This window comes from Gobius niger, assembly GCF_951799975.1.
Source record: "Gobius niger genome assembly, chromosome: 11".
Lineage (NCBI taxonomy): Eukaryota > Metazoa > Chordata > Actinopteri > Gobiiformes > Gobiidae > Gobius > Gobius niger.
The window spans coordinates 29,693,039-29,713,279 of NC_136862.1; the positions used below are offsets into that span (position 1 = coordinate 29,693,039).

General features: G+C 41.0%; 1 protein-coding gene across 1 annotated transcript in view; it reads right to left on the reverse strand.

Annotated features, from left to right (window-relative positions):
- The window catches only part of jade2 (jade family PHD finger 2), a 350,732-nt gene that overhangs the window by 291,079 nt on the left and 39,412 nt on the right, over positions 1–20,241 (reverse strand). The window contains exon 2 of the mRNA XM_079566323.1: positions 5,915–5,978. Within this exon, the coding sequence (XP_079422449.1) occupies positions 5,915–5,978 (64 nt within the window). The remainder of the gene's footprint in view (positions 1–5,914; positions 5,979–20,241) is intronic.

The window sequence follows — 20,241 nt, forward strand, 5'->3', positions numbered from 1 at the left end:
GGAGGTGCTGCACCGCTTCAGAGGATCAGAGGAGACTGAGCAGTACTCCGGTTTCCCCAAACTCCAATAACATGCTGGTCAGGGTGGCCCACAATGGCGGCGTCCAGAGACACAGCGGCTCAGGACAAACCCTGCTATACCTGGTGTATTGTACAGTTGTATATTCACAAATAAAGCACTCGTTTTCATAAAAAAGAGATTGGATAGTGGTGCTAAACTTTTTGGTTTCTTTTTTAAAAGACACTAGTGTCTTTTAAAAAAGAAACCAAAAAGTTTATCACTCAAGAAGACACAATGAATGTAATAAAAGAAGGATAGTGGTGCTATTTTAACATTTGTTAGCATCAAATTAGCATTAGCCTTAAAGGGACTACTTGCAGTTGGTCATTTTATACTCAATACTGCCACCTCTGGTCTTTGTTTGTTTGTTTGTTTGTTTGTTAACTTTATTGTCCCCGTAGGGAAATTTGTTCTCTGCATTTAACCCATCCTTCGATGCCGCTGGGGCAACCCGTAAGGAGCAGTGGTCGACGGCCGTGCCGCGCCCGGGGACCCATCTCCATGATGTGGAGCCAGGCTGATGGTCAGAATCACCTGGCTGGAGGATTCACCTATTGCACATGTTTTTAGTGGTAGGGGAAACCGGAGTACCCGGAGGAAACCTACGCAGACACGGGGAGAACATGCAAACTCCACACAGAAAGGCCCCGTCCTTGGTGGGAGTCGAACCCGGGACCTTCTAGCTGTGAAGCGGAGGCGCTAACCGCTGCGCTACCGTGCCGCCCGCCCGCCCGTCTTATGCGTAACTGCGGCTTCTATATCAAGCTGGTGCATGACGGCAATTCGGACCCGAAGTAACAACTTTTTGAGTGACAGTGCAGGATTTTCGAGGCAGTTGTGGTGAACAGGTCTGGCTCATTCTGCACATTAGGACATGGCTGGAACATGTAGGGGGAGGGAAATACTTAGTTTTAACATTTTTAAACTCCCTATAGTCCTTTTAAGCTACAGGGCTGGGTTTACAGTCATAAAACCAGAAATTTCGTCTGGTGAAGTACGGTATTTACATCCTAACATGTTCATCCTAACACCTGACTGTTTAAATCTTTATTTATTTTAACTAGACACAGTAAAACACAGACGGGAAATAGACGATACAGACGCTAGTTAGCATCATATGTCATTATGAAGAGAGAAGACGACTAAATGAATACGAGAATCACATTCATTTCAGAACATGTTAAACTATTTCCCCCAGTGCTGTTTTAATCCATTAAGATTAAATCTACCATTAACACCACAGGCGGACCTGGAAGCAGAGCCAGAAAAAAATCCATAAAATTGCATCACTTTGCCAATTAGCTCACATTTCCTCACTGTAATGCATAACAAGCTCTTGCCAACAGTGTGTAATAAACAATGTGACTGGCTATGTTTAGAAGCCGCCCACTCTTCATATCTGCTTCTGTGACATCCTGAGACTGGCAGGGCTTCAGGCTAAAGGCTAAATGACTCTCAGATCCGCGCTTCCAACTCCAAACATACTGTATATTTGATTGAATCTTCCGTTAAATCTGATTTGTATAAGTTAATATACTCCGACATGCCTGAAGCGTCGCAGGAAGTATTACAGATATCTCAGGGTAAAATATAAAAAAACATGTTGACAGGTAATAGGACATTTTCACATGACGTCACGCTTCATGCTCTTGTCACTGGCAGGAGTCGGTCACCTGTTGACTTTTTCATTGAAGCCATTTGCTAGCATGCCAGTAGATGACAGCTATGCTGCGTCCGATTGGTAAGAGCTCTTACGCCAAACCGGATGTGCGTCAGCGTCCGCCATGGCAAGTTGCTTCCGAATTGGTCTGTCAGTTAGGAAGGAGTTAGGAAAAGGAGCCTTGATGCTAACTATCATAGCCACTTTAGCATAGAGACCTCTGGTGCTAACTAACCGGTGATTAGGAGCTATGTGCCATCCCACAAGCCACTGCGCCAAATCCCCCCACCCCCCTCGCCCCCACCCTCGAGTGATTCATGCGCAACCACTGTTGATTGACAGGAGCACATTTAATAAAACAAATAATAATAATAAAAATTAAGATTCTGCACAAGCCAAACTTTATAAAAGTGACAAAATACATGTTGTCTCCACAGCTCAGTCACATGTCAGTGTTAAAGAGTAAACTCAGTAAACAGATTAAATGCTTTTGTTTTCATTTAGTAGAAACTTAAGCCACGTGGATCATTTGCATAATGTAGCTTTAAGAAACAGCTGTTGAAATAAAATAACACTAAAGGGAAATGTTTGGATCATTTGGATTTATTTTTCTCCTTAAATGTCTTTGTTTGGACACTATGTTGTTGTTGGACACTAGGGGGCGACATGCACTTTTGTTTGGCCTCACTCCACCAATAACTTTAAAGAAGAAGAAAAACAGCTGTTGATGATGTCACTTCCCTTTCCCCTGTTTAAGGACGGACGGATTGTTCAAATGCTGCTGAAGCTCTAGTTCACTAACTGCACAGATCTAACAGTCGACCCCATGAAAGGTTAAGGATTTAGTTGCTCGTGTTAGTGCTTAGAGGCTATAATTTGATGGTTTCAGACGCAGCCCTAGTTTGTTTGGAGTGTGTTATACTGCGTCGTTACCACCGCTGCCTGCAGAGGGCGCTCCGGGCCGGTTCGAAACCCCAGACCAGACCAGCCTCTCGCTCCTTACAGTCTTTTCTTTGCACAAACATTATTTCAAATGTTATCATGGAAAATTTCATCAATAAATGATGTTTTTAAGCCACAGTTATGCACGGTATGGGGAAAAAACGTTTCATTCAGAGATAATTTGAAACGTAAGATATGGATTACGAACACAAATATGAGGAAAAACTGTATTGTTTTCATATAGAAATAACACATTTTACGCATAAAAATGGCCACATGCCTAAATCTTATATCTCGTAAGTTTATAAGAGAAAATATGCAAAAATTATACATTTTGACCATTTTGGGGGGATTCAAAGCTCAATAAATCAGGCAGGAATTTGATATTAACAAAGCCCTCTGAAAGAAGAACCTTCAAAAAAAAAAGTTATGTCCTGGACAGGAAAGTTTGGAGTAGGCGTTAAAGTGGAGATGTTGAATGAGTGCAAGGCAGGATCTCCAACCAACAGCCCTTTCTTGGGTAACTCGCCAGACGGTGTCAACACAGTACAGTAAGGTCAAAATTAGAAAGTCGTTTTCATTAATTTTGTCTCGGCTTGGGTGAACTGATGGTTTGTTTTGTACAGCAGGTAAAAACGGTTGGAGACCCCTGGTGTCATTTTGAGAATCTAAAGTTTTGTAGAGTCTGCTCATGCGCCTGAATGTTACTCCCGTCTTTAGCCGCTGCTGTCTCTTAGAAAGGAAATGACCATATTTGGATTACAGCGTCATTTCGGTCGCCTTTCGGGCTACGGATTCTTTTTTACTCGTTAAAAACATTCAAACTAAAGCTCAGCTCAGACTACCCCATTTGTTTCAGTCTTAAAAAGGTTTTGTGAAGAATGGGGTTCAGTGCAGCAGGTACAAGACTTCCTGAACTTGTTTCTAGCTCTCTCAAATGGAAAATCAAAGTCGGCGACACGAAGCAGTGGGATGTATTTCTAGTGGATTTGATTAGAAAAGGAGGTGGATCAGCCCCGTGTCGGAGGAGGCAGAAGAAGCTCGCTGATAATGTATGTCCATGTTTGCGGTTGGAATGCTGTTTTTGTGAACTTTTTGGTGATAAAACGTCGTGCTGTTTGGCGTGGTCTTCCCGGGGCTCGCTGTGGCCGTTAATTAGTTGTTTGTGCCGCTGTTATGATAGAAAAACACCGCACATACCTCGCTTTTCATTTCTCTGTGTGTCTCTGTCACTGGTAAAATCACCCACGCTTCTCCTGTGCCTCCAAAATCGAGCTTAACAATCAAACATCTCGTTTTTCTGCTGCCACACATTTAGGCCAGGGGTCTCCAACAGGCGGCCCGCGGGCCAAATCCGGCCCGCAAGATGATTTAATTTGGCCCCTGACCAATGGAGCACAAATTCCTGAGTAAATTTTAAAAAGTCAGTCTCGAGCCCATTCCTGTGCAGAGTTATGAAGTTTAAAAAAAAAAACCGGAATGCTCACTCCAGCCACTAGGGGGCAGCTTAAAGAAAGAAAGGAAAGAATTCCTCACGTGTCCAGTGGAGGGCACTGACATAAGAAGACATCAGGATATAAACAACACATTATAGCTCCTGGCAAATGGACAGTCTGCCCCCGGGGCGGTTGTGGCTATAATAGTAGCTTACCACCACTTAGGGCTGGGCGATATATCGATATTTAAGATATATCGATGTATTTATAAATGGAATTGGACCATATCGCGTATATCGGGATATTTCAAATTCAGATAAGCTATTAAGTTAACAAAAAGAAACGTGTAATCTCAAGCCGATTTAAAAAAATAAATCTTTATCTTATTCTCAAACTGAGCACTTTATTTTGTTATCTCTTAATATATAAAAGCTGCCCTATTTACGCTATTTTTTATTTAAGATGTTTATATTATGTGCACCATATGGAGCTTTGTTATTGAGCGTTTAGGTTTACTTTTTCTAGTGAGTTTTCAATAAAACTACTCGTACTTGGCTTTGACTGAACATTTCATTTCACAGCTCTCACTTTGCGGAAAAAATATGTCATTATATATCATACATCGATATTCAAAATATATCGGGATATGACTTTTTGTCCATATTGCCAGCCCGACCACCACTGAGCGCTGAGTGAATGAACAGTAACTACAGTGTAGCAGAAAGTGCAATACAAGTGTAAGCAGAGGCTACAGTCCTGTCAGCCTCATTATTATTCATTTATTGAATAAAGTTTCCTCAATAGTATTTTCCCAATCAAAACATATTTTACTGGAGCTTTTGTTTATGGACCCCGGCTATACACTACCAATATATTTTGGCCCCCAGTGAAATATACTTCGAGACCCCTGCTTTACCCCTCCTGGAACCGCCACCTTAACTCTGTTGTCCGGGGCTTCGCGCCCCTGTAGGGTCTCCCATGACAAACAGGTCCTAGGTGATGGGTCAGACAAAGAGCGGTTCAGAAGCCCCTTATGAGAGACCAACAGGCCCGGTTTATCATGAGGTCGTCCTCCCGTGGACCCACCACCTGCAGGAGGAGCCATAAGGGGCTGGTGCAATGTGATAACGGACAAGTGGAAGAAAATAGATGGATGGATGGATGGATGGATGGATGGATGGATGGATGGATGGACGGACCCCTGCTTTAGGCAAACAACATGTTTTTGCAATACAAAATAATCTACTTTCAAACATTTTTGGTTTTATGTGGACGGCGCCCTCTTCTGGAGGAGTTTCCCCGACATTCAGAGTACCTCTGGGGGACAGCCTTGTGACTAAAATAAGTCCAGGATGGAATCACTGAGTGTCTATGTAAGTTTACACTTCAGAATCTGCTCTACGGAAACTCTTATCTCTTATCTCTTGTTGCAGCTGAAGTTGAGATCACCACGCTTCACAATTCTGATGGGTAAAATCCATCACTCAAATGTCAAAGGCAGAAGAAGAAAAAAAACCTCAGCCTCTTGAGGTCAAGTTATTGCAGTTGTCAAAACCTCAATTGTGATTCGACATCAATAAACCTTCCACCTTAGCCATAAACCTGAAGGCGTTACTGCAGCTGGACAGGCTCACAGACCAGTCGATTAAAAAGACCCGCACCGATAATGACGATCCGCACAGCCACGGTGAACCCCGGGCTTATCGGTTCATACCGGGGGTAGTCCTAATGAGCTCCACGCCGCAGAGCTGTGGCGCACTGTTTTTTTTTTTTGACACTTTTCCCTCCCGTCGCTGTGTGGAACTTAAACACTTACTGTCAGTGGTGTCAGAGTCTATGCTGCTCGTGGAGTATTTCCTCCGCTTCCTCTCGCTCTCCATCTGCCGCAGAAAAACAAGACAGAGAGAAGGGGGGGCAGAAAGAGAGACAAGTGAGAATGAGCTCACATGAAAACAGAGTGTTAATGAACAAAGTGCTGATGGTCCCAATCTGTCCGAGGCTCAGCGCAACCGGGCCAAACTCAAGCGGCGACGGACACGACAGAGAAAACGACGCCGTTTCTCTGATCACTCGCATGAAGGGACCCTGCCCCAAGCTGCTTCACCCCAACACAAACTTTTCTGACCCCAAGGGGGACATTTCAAAAGCAAAATTGAAAAAGTTTAATAATTTATAGCCTGTTAAACTACCAGTTGTGGTCCAAACTCATGCCCAACATTCCTAATGTCTTTGGAACAAAACAAAGAATGTCTTGACGTTCTCTCACTATAACCGAAAAATCTGGATAGAAATCAAGGCGTAATCACGAGCACCTTTTTACCAGAGAGAAAACATTGGCAAGATCAAAAGTCAACGTCTAGTTCATGTGTTTGCCAGCCTCTCTAAACAAGCTCAAGTCCTGACCACACTGCAAAAAGTAATTTATTAGATTAGTTTAAATGTCTCAGTTTGAGCATAATAATCCAAATTTTTGTTATTTTGACTAGTTAGGATTTAGTTGGGCATTTTACCTAGATTATTTCACTTGTTCTGAGATGTTTTTAACTCATTTCAATATATTTCGCCGTTATTTCAAGTAAGTTTCTCTGCCAATGGGGTAAGAAAAATGGTCTTGTCCCATTGGCAGTTTTACTTATTTCAAGTGATATTTATCATAGAACCAGTCAGAATTGTTATCAAACTAGCAAAATAATCTTGGTCAGATCAGGAAAAAGGTCTGAATGAGTGAAAACCCCTCAAAACAAGATTCATTTCCTCAATTTAAGTCATTTAAGCCAATGCTTGATATTTACTTTTTGTAGTGCAGAACTAGGGAATATGACCACATTAGTCCAGTGCTCTGGTCTCTGCACGGGCTTTTCTGTTGCTCAGAGAATAGACTTTAAAACAGTGCTGCTTGTTACAAGTCCCCTCACGGTCGAGCGCCAAAATATATATACAGCCAGGGGCGGATCTAGAGGGGTGGTACGGGGTGGCAGCGCCCACCCCATTGATGTCATGTAATGTCTCACATATGCTCTGGAAGACACCCGATGGGCTGTTTTGTCAGGACAAAGAATTATAACAACTTTATAGCTAAATAAGGAGCCAGATGTAACTCCTGTGGCTCCCAAGATGATGATTTGTTTTTGTTTTTGTTTTTTACAAAAGTTACAATTTTATCTGTGTTAGAAACCCCCTACTTATATTATGGACAATGCTACTATTTGTATATCATTTTAGGAGGCCAAGGCAGCATCTAAACGGAAAAATTGCCTTCCAATCAAGCTTATCTTGTGTACATTCAACATTGTAAAATGTGTTGCCACCCCAGGAATTATCTCTGACCCTGCTGCCACCCCGTGATTTTTTTCTAGATCCGACCCTGTATATAGCTGACATGCTAACAAAGTCAATTCTGTTTTGGGTCGCAGCTTGTCATTTTATGGTGATGGTGGGTCCCAACCACAGTTATCATATAATTTTTTATTTTTCTAATTTGTTATTTTATCTTTATTTATACAGGGAAGGCCCAATGAGAGTGCAAGACTCTCTTTTTCATGAGCGCCCTGTTTCATTGCAAAGAACAACAATACAGTATTTACAATCAAATGTTATAAATATCAATTACAGCAGGTACAATTTTCTTTATACAAATCTCGTACTAAGCATTTTAGATGTGACAGAGGCAGTTCTGTAAAAGTCTGTAGCTGTAAAAGTCTTTGTAGTTTGTTCCATTTATGGGCAGCATAATAAGAAAAGCCTCTTTTTCCTGTGTCACTCTTTATGAGTCCATTTTTCATTACTAAACAGTCATGTGACCTAGTGTTGTATTGACTTGAGCTGTAGTTTAGTTCACATGCGAGATAATCAGGAAGCCTCCCAACAAGTCCCTTATACTGTAAAGAAATAAGATACAGTGCTGCTCTCTCCGGTTTGTCAGGGAAGACCAGGCAACTGTGTCATACACCAAACAGTGATGAGTTCTGTATTTGTCTCCAGATATAAATCGAATAGCAGAATGAGAGACTGCATCGAGAGGTTTAAGAACGGAAGGTGAAGTGTGCATATAAACTGTGTCGCCAATAATCAAGAACTGATAAAAACGTAGCTAGAATAATTTCTTTGGCTATATGTCTCATACGCGCTGCTGGCCAATGGAGGTTAACGTCCCCACACGGCGGCCATCTTGCCACAGGGAGCTCGCTCACTCAAAACATTGTGTTTTATGGTGCGTGTACTTTTTAAACAACCATAACTTGCTCAATTTTCTACCGATTTTCAAACAGGTTGGTTTGCAACAAATGTCAGAGATGTAGTTATGACACTGCACACAAAAGAAAACCTGCAATTTCAACATGTTCCAGCATTCAGAATTATAACCACGTAAATAACGTTTGAAGAAACCAAACCAGATTTCAGCGAGACGAGAGGATTTCTGTTCGTACCTTGCTTCAGATACCACAGAGCTCGCCAGAAAGCTTCCCTGTGGCAAGATGGCCGCCTGTGATGCCGGAAGTGACTCCGACCTTAAGACATCTAACCTTTATTATATGATATCTGTGGTCCCCACACCAAATCAGTTGAGAACCACTGTGCTAGAGCGCTCCGGGAACCTCGGGAAGTGGTGTCTTGATGGTTCCTAAAGTCACGACTAAATATGGTGAGGTCTCCCTGAGGCCGTGAGCAGGCTTTAAAGCCTATGGTAATTAAAAGCGTTTCAATTCCATCTGTTTATATTGTATTTTTGCATGTTTTGGTGTTGCCGTGAGACACATTGAGTTTTCCCCGACATGAAATAAACCTGCCCGTCTTTCTGTTCTTTTTATCAGTATCTATCAATATCAACCAACCCAATATATCCCGCCCTATTAATGTTATCGCAATATTACACACACCACACAGGCACAGACTCATGGATGTAATCTGCCCTGTTGCACTAAGTTATGGGTCTTGTTTTTGTTCATGAGTCTGATGGCAGAGGGGAAAAAACAAGAGTTGTTTCCATGTCGCAAGAGGCCACAATATATCGCAAGAGATCTCCTGAGATTTGATATTCCAGGAGATTGTACATATTGTTGTTAAATATCGATTGCTGACCTATATTTGTGGTTGGAATCAAAAACACAGACGATGGTGGCGAGCTACGGGTACGTGAGGAGTCCAAGGGCCCGAAAATACAATGCCTGCAGCAGAAAACAAAGCGCCAACACTCAAGTAATTGGGCAAAAGTCTCACGCCAGTAAGCTCAAAACCACGCGCAGACTTTAAAAATCTGTTTCATGGATTTAGTTGCAGCGCGTTTGACAGGGTTTTAGCCAAACTTCGAAATGAATTCAGCCCAGTTTGTGAAGTTGAAAGATGCTCTGCACATTTCAAGCATCCAAGGAGCCCTGAGCGGACTGCAGTGTTATTTCCCCCACCTGTCTGTGGTCCTGGCAAACAGCTGCGCGGCGCATTTTTCATCATTAGTTCGAGTTCAGACCTTCATCCATCAACGTGAAGCTCGGGCCAATTGAATTAGCCAAAGATTCTCCGACGCCGCTTTAAAACAGCTTTATGAGAGGCATTTATCATCAGCCTAATGTTTGAAAGAGCTCAAAGTTTTGGAAGAGAGATGGGGGGGTGGGAGTTGATTGTCTAAACAAAAAGGAAGGATGCTTGCGTGAGCAGTTCGTGTCGTCTGAGATTTGATCATAACCCAAAGATGTCAGAACTGGTGGTCTGGGTTGTTGTGAGTTGAGAACGATAAGCTTCTCCGTGCTTCTGAAGGCACACACAAAAAAACACTGTCCTGTTGAGACTTTGAAAAGCTTGTCAGGCTGTACGGCCATATAGTTCGAGTGAGGCAGGAAAGTATCACGATAAACGATATTATTGACTGTAACGATACTAGATACTGTCCACTCTAAGGCATATAAATGACAGCAAACCTTTGTTCTAAAAGTGCATCATCTTTCATCGTTGGAAATCAAAGTATTACAAAGAAAAAATAAGGGGGAAATGCTCATAAATGTACAATGGCGATAAAAATCGAGCCCAAAATAAATCGTTTTGAATCGCTCCCAATTATGTGTAATTCCATAGATACAACCTGCAAATCACGAGAGCTCTTTTTCCTCTGACATACGATGGCGGGTTGCACGATGATCCGCTAGTTCGGCTCAAAGAGGAGAGCGCCTGACACGCAAGCACGAGTTTGTGAAATCGACGGTGACCCTCGACTTTTTTTTTCTTTTACTAGACACAAACAGCAGGGAAAAACATAAATCAGCGCCAATTCCATCTCTGTCGTGCAGCCACAACCTTGGCTCATATTAAATAAATAGGCTAACGCTACTCACTCGCTAATGCTAACGCAGCTAGTGCTAACATCCACAGCAGCTTCTACCCTCACTCATGAGGAGAATTACCTTTGCGGTGCTTCCATGTAGCATTTACTGTAGAGAAGAGTCAGACCTCTGAAAAGAACGTCCTTTTGTTTACCCATATTAAGTAGCCATGTGCTTTAGGGCTAAAACGACTAATCGATTAATCAACGACTAATCGATTATTGAAATAGTCGACAACTATTTTAGTAATCGATTAATCGTTTTCTGGTTCACACAGACTCAAATGGAGCAAAAATGACATTAAAAATTTAGCATTTTTGATGAAAACCTACTTTGATTTTATATTTAGGGTCTGTAGTGTTTTGTACATTGTAAATGTCATTAATAGAGCCTTCAAAAAACATTTCCCTTTAGTTTACTCCATCAACACCACTTAAGCACCACTTATAAGGTGATAAATGTGATTAAAAAAAATAAAAATGTTCCTACATCATTCACAGCCAAGCGATTAATCGATTAATCGTAAAAATAATCATTAGTTGCAGCTCTAATGTGCTTCTGGTGCGTAAAAAAACAAAAAGTAGAAAAAATGTGATGATACAGTATCTTTTATAAAAATTATTCAGCTCTAGACCAGTTTGGATGCACTTTGTTTGGTTTGACTTGTTAACAATTTTTCGTCATCTCAAGCGGCAAAATTTGGTTAAAAAATTGAGAATATTGCATTCACTTAGAATAATAATATGGCAGACCAATTATGCAGAATGGCAAATTAGCCTATATGGAAAATCATCTGGTTTACATCCTCGTAAACGGTTGTTTTCTGCGAGAGTCCAAAGAAGGGATCAATTCTACTTTGGCCGAATAGTGTTGGTGAATTAAAAGACTATAATCTTTTAGAGTTGGTGAATTAAAAGACTATAAGATCACACAAAAGAAGATCTGAAGGCCACTGGACGTAGACGTAGAAATATATTATAAAGACTGGTGCTGAGTGGCTCGAGAGGAAGTTATCACATTCTCAAGTTCAGACAATAGCTCCAGACTTTTCCACTCTGTCCTCACGTCAGCTGCTCAAGTGCCACTACCGATGTTACGACCAAACCTCACCAAATGTCCCGGACTGAGAACGTGTCAGATTAGATGGACTTCGCGCTCCAGATCTTGATCTATTCAATGGCATTACTATAAGATAAATGAAGTCTTCGAAAAACAAACATCTGCCACTGTTGGCTACAAATGGGCAAGTATGGATATGTCATGTTTCTAAATTAGACTTACCAAACCAAAAACAAAACACTGAACGGATGAAAGAACAGATAATGGACGCCGTGAAATGGTCGCCAAAGTCAACCTTTATGGCCGTCTTTGAAGATAACTCAGAGCTTTTTTTCATCTGTGCCTGTTTGCGCGTATCATTTCACCTCGAGTGCCTCCTCTCCGTCTGTTTACCCAGGCCCAAGATCGCTAATGCGTTTGAACATGAAAGCGTCCTCTCAAATGGCAATTCAAAAATGTTACACAACCAAAATGGGCGCTTCGGTGCCCTCACTCCGAAATATGGTAGGACTGGGCTAACTGTGCCTCTGTGATACTGAAAAGAAAAAAAAGGTTTCAGCGCCATAAACTACTTCAGGAGGAAAGAGAATATGTACTTTGGTTCCTGGTATGTGCTGTACTCAGATCCCAAAACACAAATTCATATGTACGTCATTAAAGGGATGTTTCAGGATTTTTGACATAGGGCCTCATTTCCTAGTTATCCAGAGTGTTGCTGGTACCTGGAGATATTTTTTTTCTAATTCATGCAGTTCTTATATTTGAAGAGTTTCGTGGCGCTAGGCTAAAGCAAGGCTAGCGCATTTCTATGGTATCAGCTAGCCTGCATTAAAAACAGTCTGACCCGCTCCACAGAGCACCTGAGGCAAATCACTTATAACACCAGACTAACCATATAAATGTGTTGATAGAATAATTTTTGGAATATAACTGACATGTGACTGGCATCACATGAATGATCGCATTTTGAGGGACTATTTTCTAGCAGATCACTCCGCCGCTGCGTAGCTTATACAAACACGAAGCTGCTCAAATATAAGGTATTTTAAATGCAAAATGGTTAAAGGCCTATATCATGCAAAATCGACTTTTTAGAGCTTTTAGCCATGTTGTTATGCTATTTCCTTATCAAAAACACCCCCAGAGTGGTTTGTGGCTTCATTCACGCAGCTCTCAGTAATCCTCCTGAATCCTGCTCTCTGAGCAGCTGCTCCTCCCTCTCCTGGTGAACGACTGAGTGTTCAGTTGTGTCGTAACAACGGAACGGAAGTGCTCGACGTCTGTAATGTAATGTCTTAATTCTATGCTTACGGCCTGATTTTAATTTGTAAAACAGCTTTTTCATTATTTCTGTCGTAAGAGAGAAACAAAGAGAAACAAAAAAAGGATGTGCCCGAGGTGCTTCCAGGTCAGCTGTGGCCAAAACAAACGCACCCCCTGAGCGTCTGAACAGATCAGTCATGTTTGCGCTGCAGCTGTGAAGATGGAGCTCGTTACCTACTCTGGACACACCTGTTCTTTATTCTTACCTAACGATAATGTCACGGACGGAGAAAAAGAAGCGCGTTTGGCTACGAGGACGGGAGTTTATTCAACTTTTTTCAAGAAGAGGCCACTTGAAGTTGTTTTTTTCTCCGGGATTCAGCGACTATCATCAAAATATTGTTTTTCTGTGACTGTCACTGATGGATGTTTGGTGAACCTTCACCAGAATCAAAGTGGATTAACTTTTATAACCAACGCGAGTCCCATAATGTAAACAGCGATGGACCAGAGGGTGAGTCAATCCAAACGCGTGTAAGCTTGTGTGTTAGCATATTAGCATTTGTGAATTTATGAAGCTGTGTTGCAGATGTCAACTCCTTATAACTGCAATGCCGCAAGTATCTTCACTTAATGCTGTTTATTTATATTACGGTAAAGTTGTATGTGCGGAGAGAGGGGGCGGAGTTAACTGAATCGAAGTGTTATGTCTTTCGGGTTTGAAAAATACCTCCAGAAAACACTTATATTTATCACAAAATTGAGTGCTCAATAGCGGTAGAGGTACAATCATTCATATAAATGCCTATACTTAACTTTGGAATGGCTAAAATAGCATGATATAGATCCTTTAAAATGATTCTATCTACACAGACATTTATCTGGTTAGTCTGGTGTTATAAGTGATTTGCCTCAGGTGCTCTGTGGAGCGGGTCAGACTGTTTTTAATGCAGGCTAGCTGATATCGTAGAAATGTGCTAGCCTTGCATTAGCCTAGCACCACAAACTCTTCAAACATAAGAACTGCATGAATTACAAAAAAAAATATCTCCAGGTATCAGCAACACTCTGGATAATTAGGAACAGAGGCCCTATGTCAAAAATCCTGAAATATCCCTTTAAGAGTCAATTTAAGTTTTATGTAGTCTGTTGACAAGAGACCTTTTGTAAAAAAAAAGCTCCGCCCCCTTCCCAAATGTTAGCTAGCTACGTCAAAAGTGGTGTTTTTTGGGGCAAAGCCAGCGTGACATCCTCCAGATCAAAGCAACATGTCTTACCGCGGCTTACAAGCTAGCAGGCGTTTGTTTTGTGGGGAAAAAACGGGGGAAACAGGTCCAACACGGTCACTTGAGGTACGGTTGCTATGAGGTACGGTTTTAGGCCGGGGTTTTGTGGATGGTTAATTGAAACTTTACCCGCAACTTGTTTGTACAAGCTCTCAGTCGTACAGGAGTTTCCCATTGTAGCTAAAGGTTCATAAACCGCTCTCTACGCACTGGAGGTTTCACTTCTCATTCATGAAGCCACAGCCCTGAGAGGAAACTCCAGCCGTGAGATCGGACTATACAAAACAACTTGATTTGATGCGAAGCTTGGTCAGCAGAACTTATGATCTTAGTTTGGTCAGCGGGCCAAATATAGACTTTATATAATAATACCAGCCATCTTTGTTCTTAAAACCAGTGATTCTAAACTGGTATGACATTGAGCCCCACCATCACCCATTAAAAGAACAGGCTGCGACCCAAATAAGAATTTAATCTTTTATGTAAAATTCTGTCTTTCCCACACATTATCGTTGAATAAGGGTTGAATAAGCCTATAAAAGCTATAAAATCATGATCAAACAACTCGCCAATTGTCATTTAAATAAACCCTGAATGTGGTTTTGTACATTTTCAAAGAAATGCTCCCCGAGAGTCACTGCTTAAAACTCCTCTTTCGTTCTTCAAACACAAACTTTTATTGTTTATGGAGTTTCTGTTAACAGGGCACCAATACTGAAACTCACAAGACCAGAAAGGTTTGCCTTTGAATAAGCTGAGAGTAGTTTTTCAGAACGGAGAAGTTAAACCTCTTCCTCTGGAGGTTTGTATTCCGCCTGCTGCCAAAACTAAGATCATTCTTCTTGGAAAGACTTAAGGACTGAATACAAATGACGGCTCAAGAACCTTTGTCTCACCCTGCAATTACTGTCCAGCCTCCTCATAAAGTAGTGATTTGGACATGAACAAAAGAGGGTTCTGCTGATTTGTTTTCTTCGCTTTAATGCAGGTCTATGCTCAGACACTTTTCCCCAACTGCTTCCTCTGTTAGCCAGCCTCTGCCCCGCTTCCACCGGTAACGGCAGAGCTTGAACTTTCAGACGCAGCAGATGGCTCCAGATATCTCCTAATGCCATTATAGCAAAACCGAGTGAACAGAAATCGCAATGAATAATTGAAACCATTTTAGTTCTTGCGTTTTATAGGCTCCATCAAAAACCCCTTCCTACAAACCACGATGAGTAGAAGTGGTTATGCGGCGTGTTGCTGACAGCGAAGGCGTCGCTGATCTGTGTAAAGTCTGGTGTGAACGCCGAGCCACTTTCAACAATGAGGAGCGAAGTTTCATCTTCAACTTTTGTCCCAGACTTTTACACCGCGCCGTCCTCACGTCAGCTGCCAACGTGTTACTACGGAATGCTACTACGGACATTCAGAGGCACTACTATCACCAAATGTCTGGGTGAGAACTGCTCAAAGTTGAAAAGCGGAGAATGAGACGGGCCTTTGGTTGTAATCTTGTGAGCATGAAACCACGCACTAAAATGCCAAGGCGAGCAACTTATGTCTTGAAAGTTGGAGTATGCAATTAGGCCTACAGGTACAGTATATATTTGATATGGATATTTGTAAAATAGGACCTACATACCCCTGCAACAACAAACAAAGTCCATTTAGCCTATAGATACAGACGGCACAGCCAGAGGAGGAAGAGGAAAAACATCCCATTTCTCCCCCTTTACTTTAATAAATGTTGAATAATGATCATATTGTTCTACTAAATGTACTTTTCTACTAAATAAAAGGTACAGACACATGGAGAGGAGCAAAGTGGCTCATAAATACTTAAGAGTGGACAATGCTAACCAGGAAGCTATGTTAGCTTCATGCTACATATGCTAACGTTAGCAGCAAGTGCCGTTTCTTTCGTTTCTACTTCAACAATTTGCTGTGAAAAAACTACCCACATGGACCCGATTTTGGCATGACTTTATCGGTGTGTGATAAATACGTTTATAGTCCGACAGAAAACGGCAAAACATTTTGAAAAATTGCGATCGCCATGAGAGCAATTTCTTCCCCCAGCGAGGCCACGCCCCCTCGTATGAAGCGTTGCCGTCTGTATCTAGATAGCGATCGCCAACGCACTGGCATTTGGTTCAATTACTCGAACGACTGGGATGTACGGCAGGGATTGTGAGAGCTAGAAATGAGTTCACGACTGGCGCCAACAACAACAATCGTCTTTCAAGGTTTGAAAACAGGAAAAATCTGATTACCCAACTTTCAACAAAAAAAGCAAACATTCCTAGTATTGATATGCATATAAAATATAAGTTTTTCAGTAAAAACTCACTTTTTCAGAAGCTAAAGAAGGGAACACAAATCCCCTCTGAGCAAATCTTTCTCACTAAAATGTCAACAAAACAAAACTTTGCTCTGACCATTATTTTTGATGTTGTCACTAAAAATGTAGGCAATAGAACACCCTTTTTGTTCTCTCAGGCAGTGTATGAAAAATAATGAACAAAAGAAAATGTCCAATACATATTTCTCTCATATTTATGTCAAACTAAAGTTTCAAATTGATATCTCTGAGCAGCACATGGGCTCATGGGCTGCTAATCAAACCTCTGACCTTTGGGTTTAGGAAATGTGGCATGATCCGCCTTAGATTAGATCACAGACATGCTTGTTGAGCTTTAAGGTGAGGTAAGTTTTCTAAATTTTGCCAGATTGCAGTTTGCCTTCTGCAGGAAACAGAAACTTAAGGGGAGACACTGCAGGCAAAACTCAATTTTTTCAGTTTTCAGGTTTTGGGCCAAATTGGTCTCTGAACATATAAGCTTTCACCCGGAAACAGAAAATATGCAGAATCTTCACAATAACATGTTTAAATATTGCGCTGATTCAATGTTCCCCCATAGACTTATATGGGAGAATGCAATTTCAAGGGCCTTTTTCTCAAAACACATTTTTCTGCCATTGTGGCGACACTATGTCCACGTCAGTCGGACCTAAAGACTTCACATTTTCCAGCCTTGGACTGAACAATATTTGAAAGATTTTTTCAGAGGGATTTTTTATTACCTAATCCCTAAGCCCCATTTATTGAGTTTTGAATGTCAAAAATTAGCCGAAAATTAGATTTTTACTAATTTTCCCCCTAAAAAAACAGCTTATTTTAAAACTAAACAAGATATCCTAAATCCCCTCTGAAAAAGTCTTGGTAACTCATTTACCAATAAAATGAAACCATAAATTTGAATTATAGATCTATTATTCAGATTTCGTCACCGAAAAGATGGGATATTTGGGGCATTTTTAGGCATAAAACACCTTGTTCTTATATGAAAAGATAAAATGACAGAAAACTTGCAATGTATTTTTTTTCTCACATTTATGCCAGTGATCGACAGCAAAAGCTTCAAATTGATATCTGTAAATTTAAATTTTTGCCCTATTCACCTGCAGTGTCTCGCCGTAAACAATGCAAAGAGGCGTTTTCACCTTATTCCGCCCCACCCACTTTTGCCTCCTTTTGTTACGGATCGGCACTTCCATTGCATTGACACTTCCGATGGAGCGACCAACAAGTCAACACTGCACTGTTTCTCTGGGCTGCCTAAAAACGGCTTTGCATTCATGAAGTAACTGATTTTCTTTTCACTTCTCCAGTCCTGTGTTAACTGATAGGAGTGAAGTTTGAGTGAGTTTGCCCAGCCCTACAGTATAGTCATTAATAGTCTCTCCCAGGCTCACTTTACTGATGCTACATTTGTAAGAACATTGGAACAGTCCAATCACTGTATTCCCTGCATCACGACTTTGTTCTGTGAGAATGGACTTCACATCGTCAGGGTGATCCGACTTCAGTAAGAATCCGACACATGAGATCGGTGCTCTGATACAGCCTATGTGTTCGATGCAGGAAGTTGGGATCGTGGGTTATTTGTGTGACGATGTTTTTGCGTCAACATTGTGGAAAAAAAAACAATTGCAAGGAGTCAAAAAACTAAGTTAATTTTGTGAACCACCTGCTGGACAGTTTTAACGTACGATGAATATGGTAAGTTTGTGGACTTGAACACCAACAATCGATGGTCAGTTTTCCTTTCGGAGCACTTGGTATTAGGGCTGCAGCTAACGATTATTTTGTAATCGATTAATCTATCAATAATTTTTACGATTAATCGAGTAATCGCTTGGCTGTGAATGGTGTAGAAAAATGGTATTTTTTCTATTTTTTTTAAATCACATACAGCTTAAGTGGCGCTGCTTGAAGATGTGTTGATGGAGTAAACTAAAGGGAAATGTTTGTTGGAGGCTCTATTCATGAAATTTACAATGAACAAAATGTACACAGACCCTAACTATATAAACAAAGTAGGATATCATAAAAAATACTACATTTTTATGTCATTTTTGCTCCATTTTAGTCTGTGTGAACCAGAAAATGATTAATCGATTACTAAAATAGTTGTCGACTATTTCAATAATGGATTAGTCGTCGATCAATCGATTAGTCGTTTCAGCCCTACTTGGTATTTTTCGTAAGAGCTCCAAACCTCCTTCCTCTCTCTCCTGCAGTGGAGTGCATCACTTGTAGATAAACTTCTCCTTTTTTTTTATATGTTACTTTGGCCCTTGTCTCGTCTGTGCCCGGTCCATCTCCCCAGAGGCCGGCGTGCCAACATCTCAATTTCAACTCCTCCTGTGTGACACTCTCACAAGCGAAACTGCTGCCGACGCACTTCAAGTTAAACCCGAGTAACAAGGAGGGAGGAAGGGAGAGAGGGGAAGGAAGGAAGGAAGGGAGGCAGAAGAGAAGCAAGGTAGCGATGCAGTGACGGGAGCAAAGCTGTCAGAGAAGTCTCTAGCTGCAGGTGATGGTGCTCAGAGCAGAGACAGAGACGGACTGACGTTCCCAATTACATCTGTCCTCGGAGTTTAATGGGCATCGGGGATTTTTGAAGGAATTCCAAACGGGAAGTTTGACGGGACGAGTGGAGAGATGGACAGTGGAGGGTTCAGTGATGGAGAGAAGGTAACTTAAGCAAAGATAAAGACATGTTAGTAAAAGGTTTTGAGTAGGAAAACGTCTCAGAACCACATGAACGATATCAGTACTTCCAAATCTAACGCCGGTACTTATGCTGCTTTAATCATGATCTTACAATAACAAAAATGAGCAAAACTGCAGCTTTAAAGCAGTATTCTTACTAGTTAATTTGTGATGTGACTGCTGAATATCAAAACAGTATTTTTCCTCGCGATATCAATTGCTTTAGGGAACCAACAACCAAGTTAGATAAGTCAAGGGTATAGTAACTTGTGGCCCAGGTTAATGTTGTGTGTGTGTGTAATCGAAATTCGATTACGATTTCGATTACAACAGTAAACGATTACAAAATTAGCATAATCGCAAAAATCGATTATATATATATATATATATATATATATATATATATATTTATTTATTTTTTCAATTTTTTTTTGCAAAGCAGACTCACGTTTCACGTGCCATGGCTCATGCTTTTGTCTGACATAAAAACAAACGGCGCTGTGTGATGATGTCATCAGGCCGCGCTGCTCAGTTTACTTGCGCAGGTGTGAGGGCTGGCCAGCAGGGGGCAGGTGTGAAACAGGGACCTCTCTTTAATCAAGGCGTACTTGAAATCATTTGTACTTTTATGACTGTCCAGAAAACATAGTGTAGTGTAGTGTTTTGATTAATAAATAAATAAAATAAAGATAGACTTTTTTTTAAAGCCAACAAATAATCGTTTGAATAATCGTGATTTCAATTATGACAAAAATAATCGTGATTATTATTTTTTCAATAATCGAGCAGCCCTAGTTGTGCCTCCAACTTAACCAAGTCGAGGATAAGATCCTTTGCTACAAACCAATGACCTCAAAATCATTTTCAAATGTCTTTCAGAGAAGATTTAACTGCGCTGAAGTAGGGATGTACCGATACCAGTATTGGGTATCGGGCCGATACCACATGCTTGTACTACACCTCAAAACAATCAAGATGCTGTAGCTACTGGATAAGTTACTATAAACACACGAGAAAATCCACACAGTGCAAAAAATTATATTATTCTGATATAACTTATCTTAAAAGTGTAGCTCACTTTACTCAAGGAAATGTAAATGAGTAAATGAACTAAATACTAACCAATCTGCTGTGAAAAAGTCAGTCTATAAACCGTCTATTCACTTGCCTTGTATTCGTA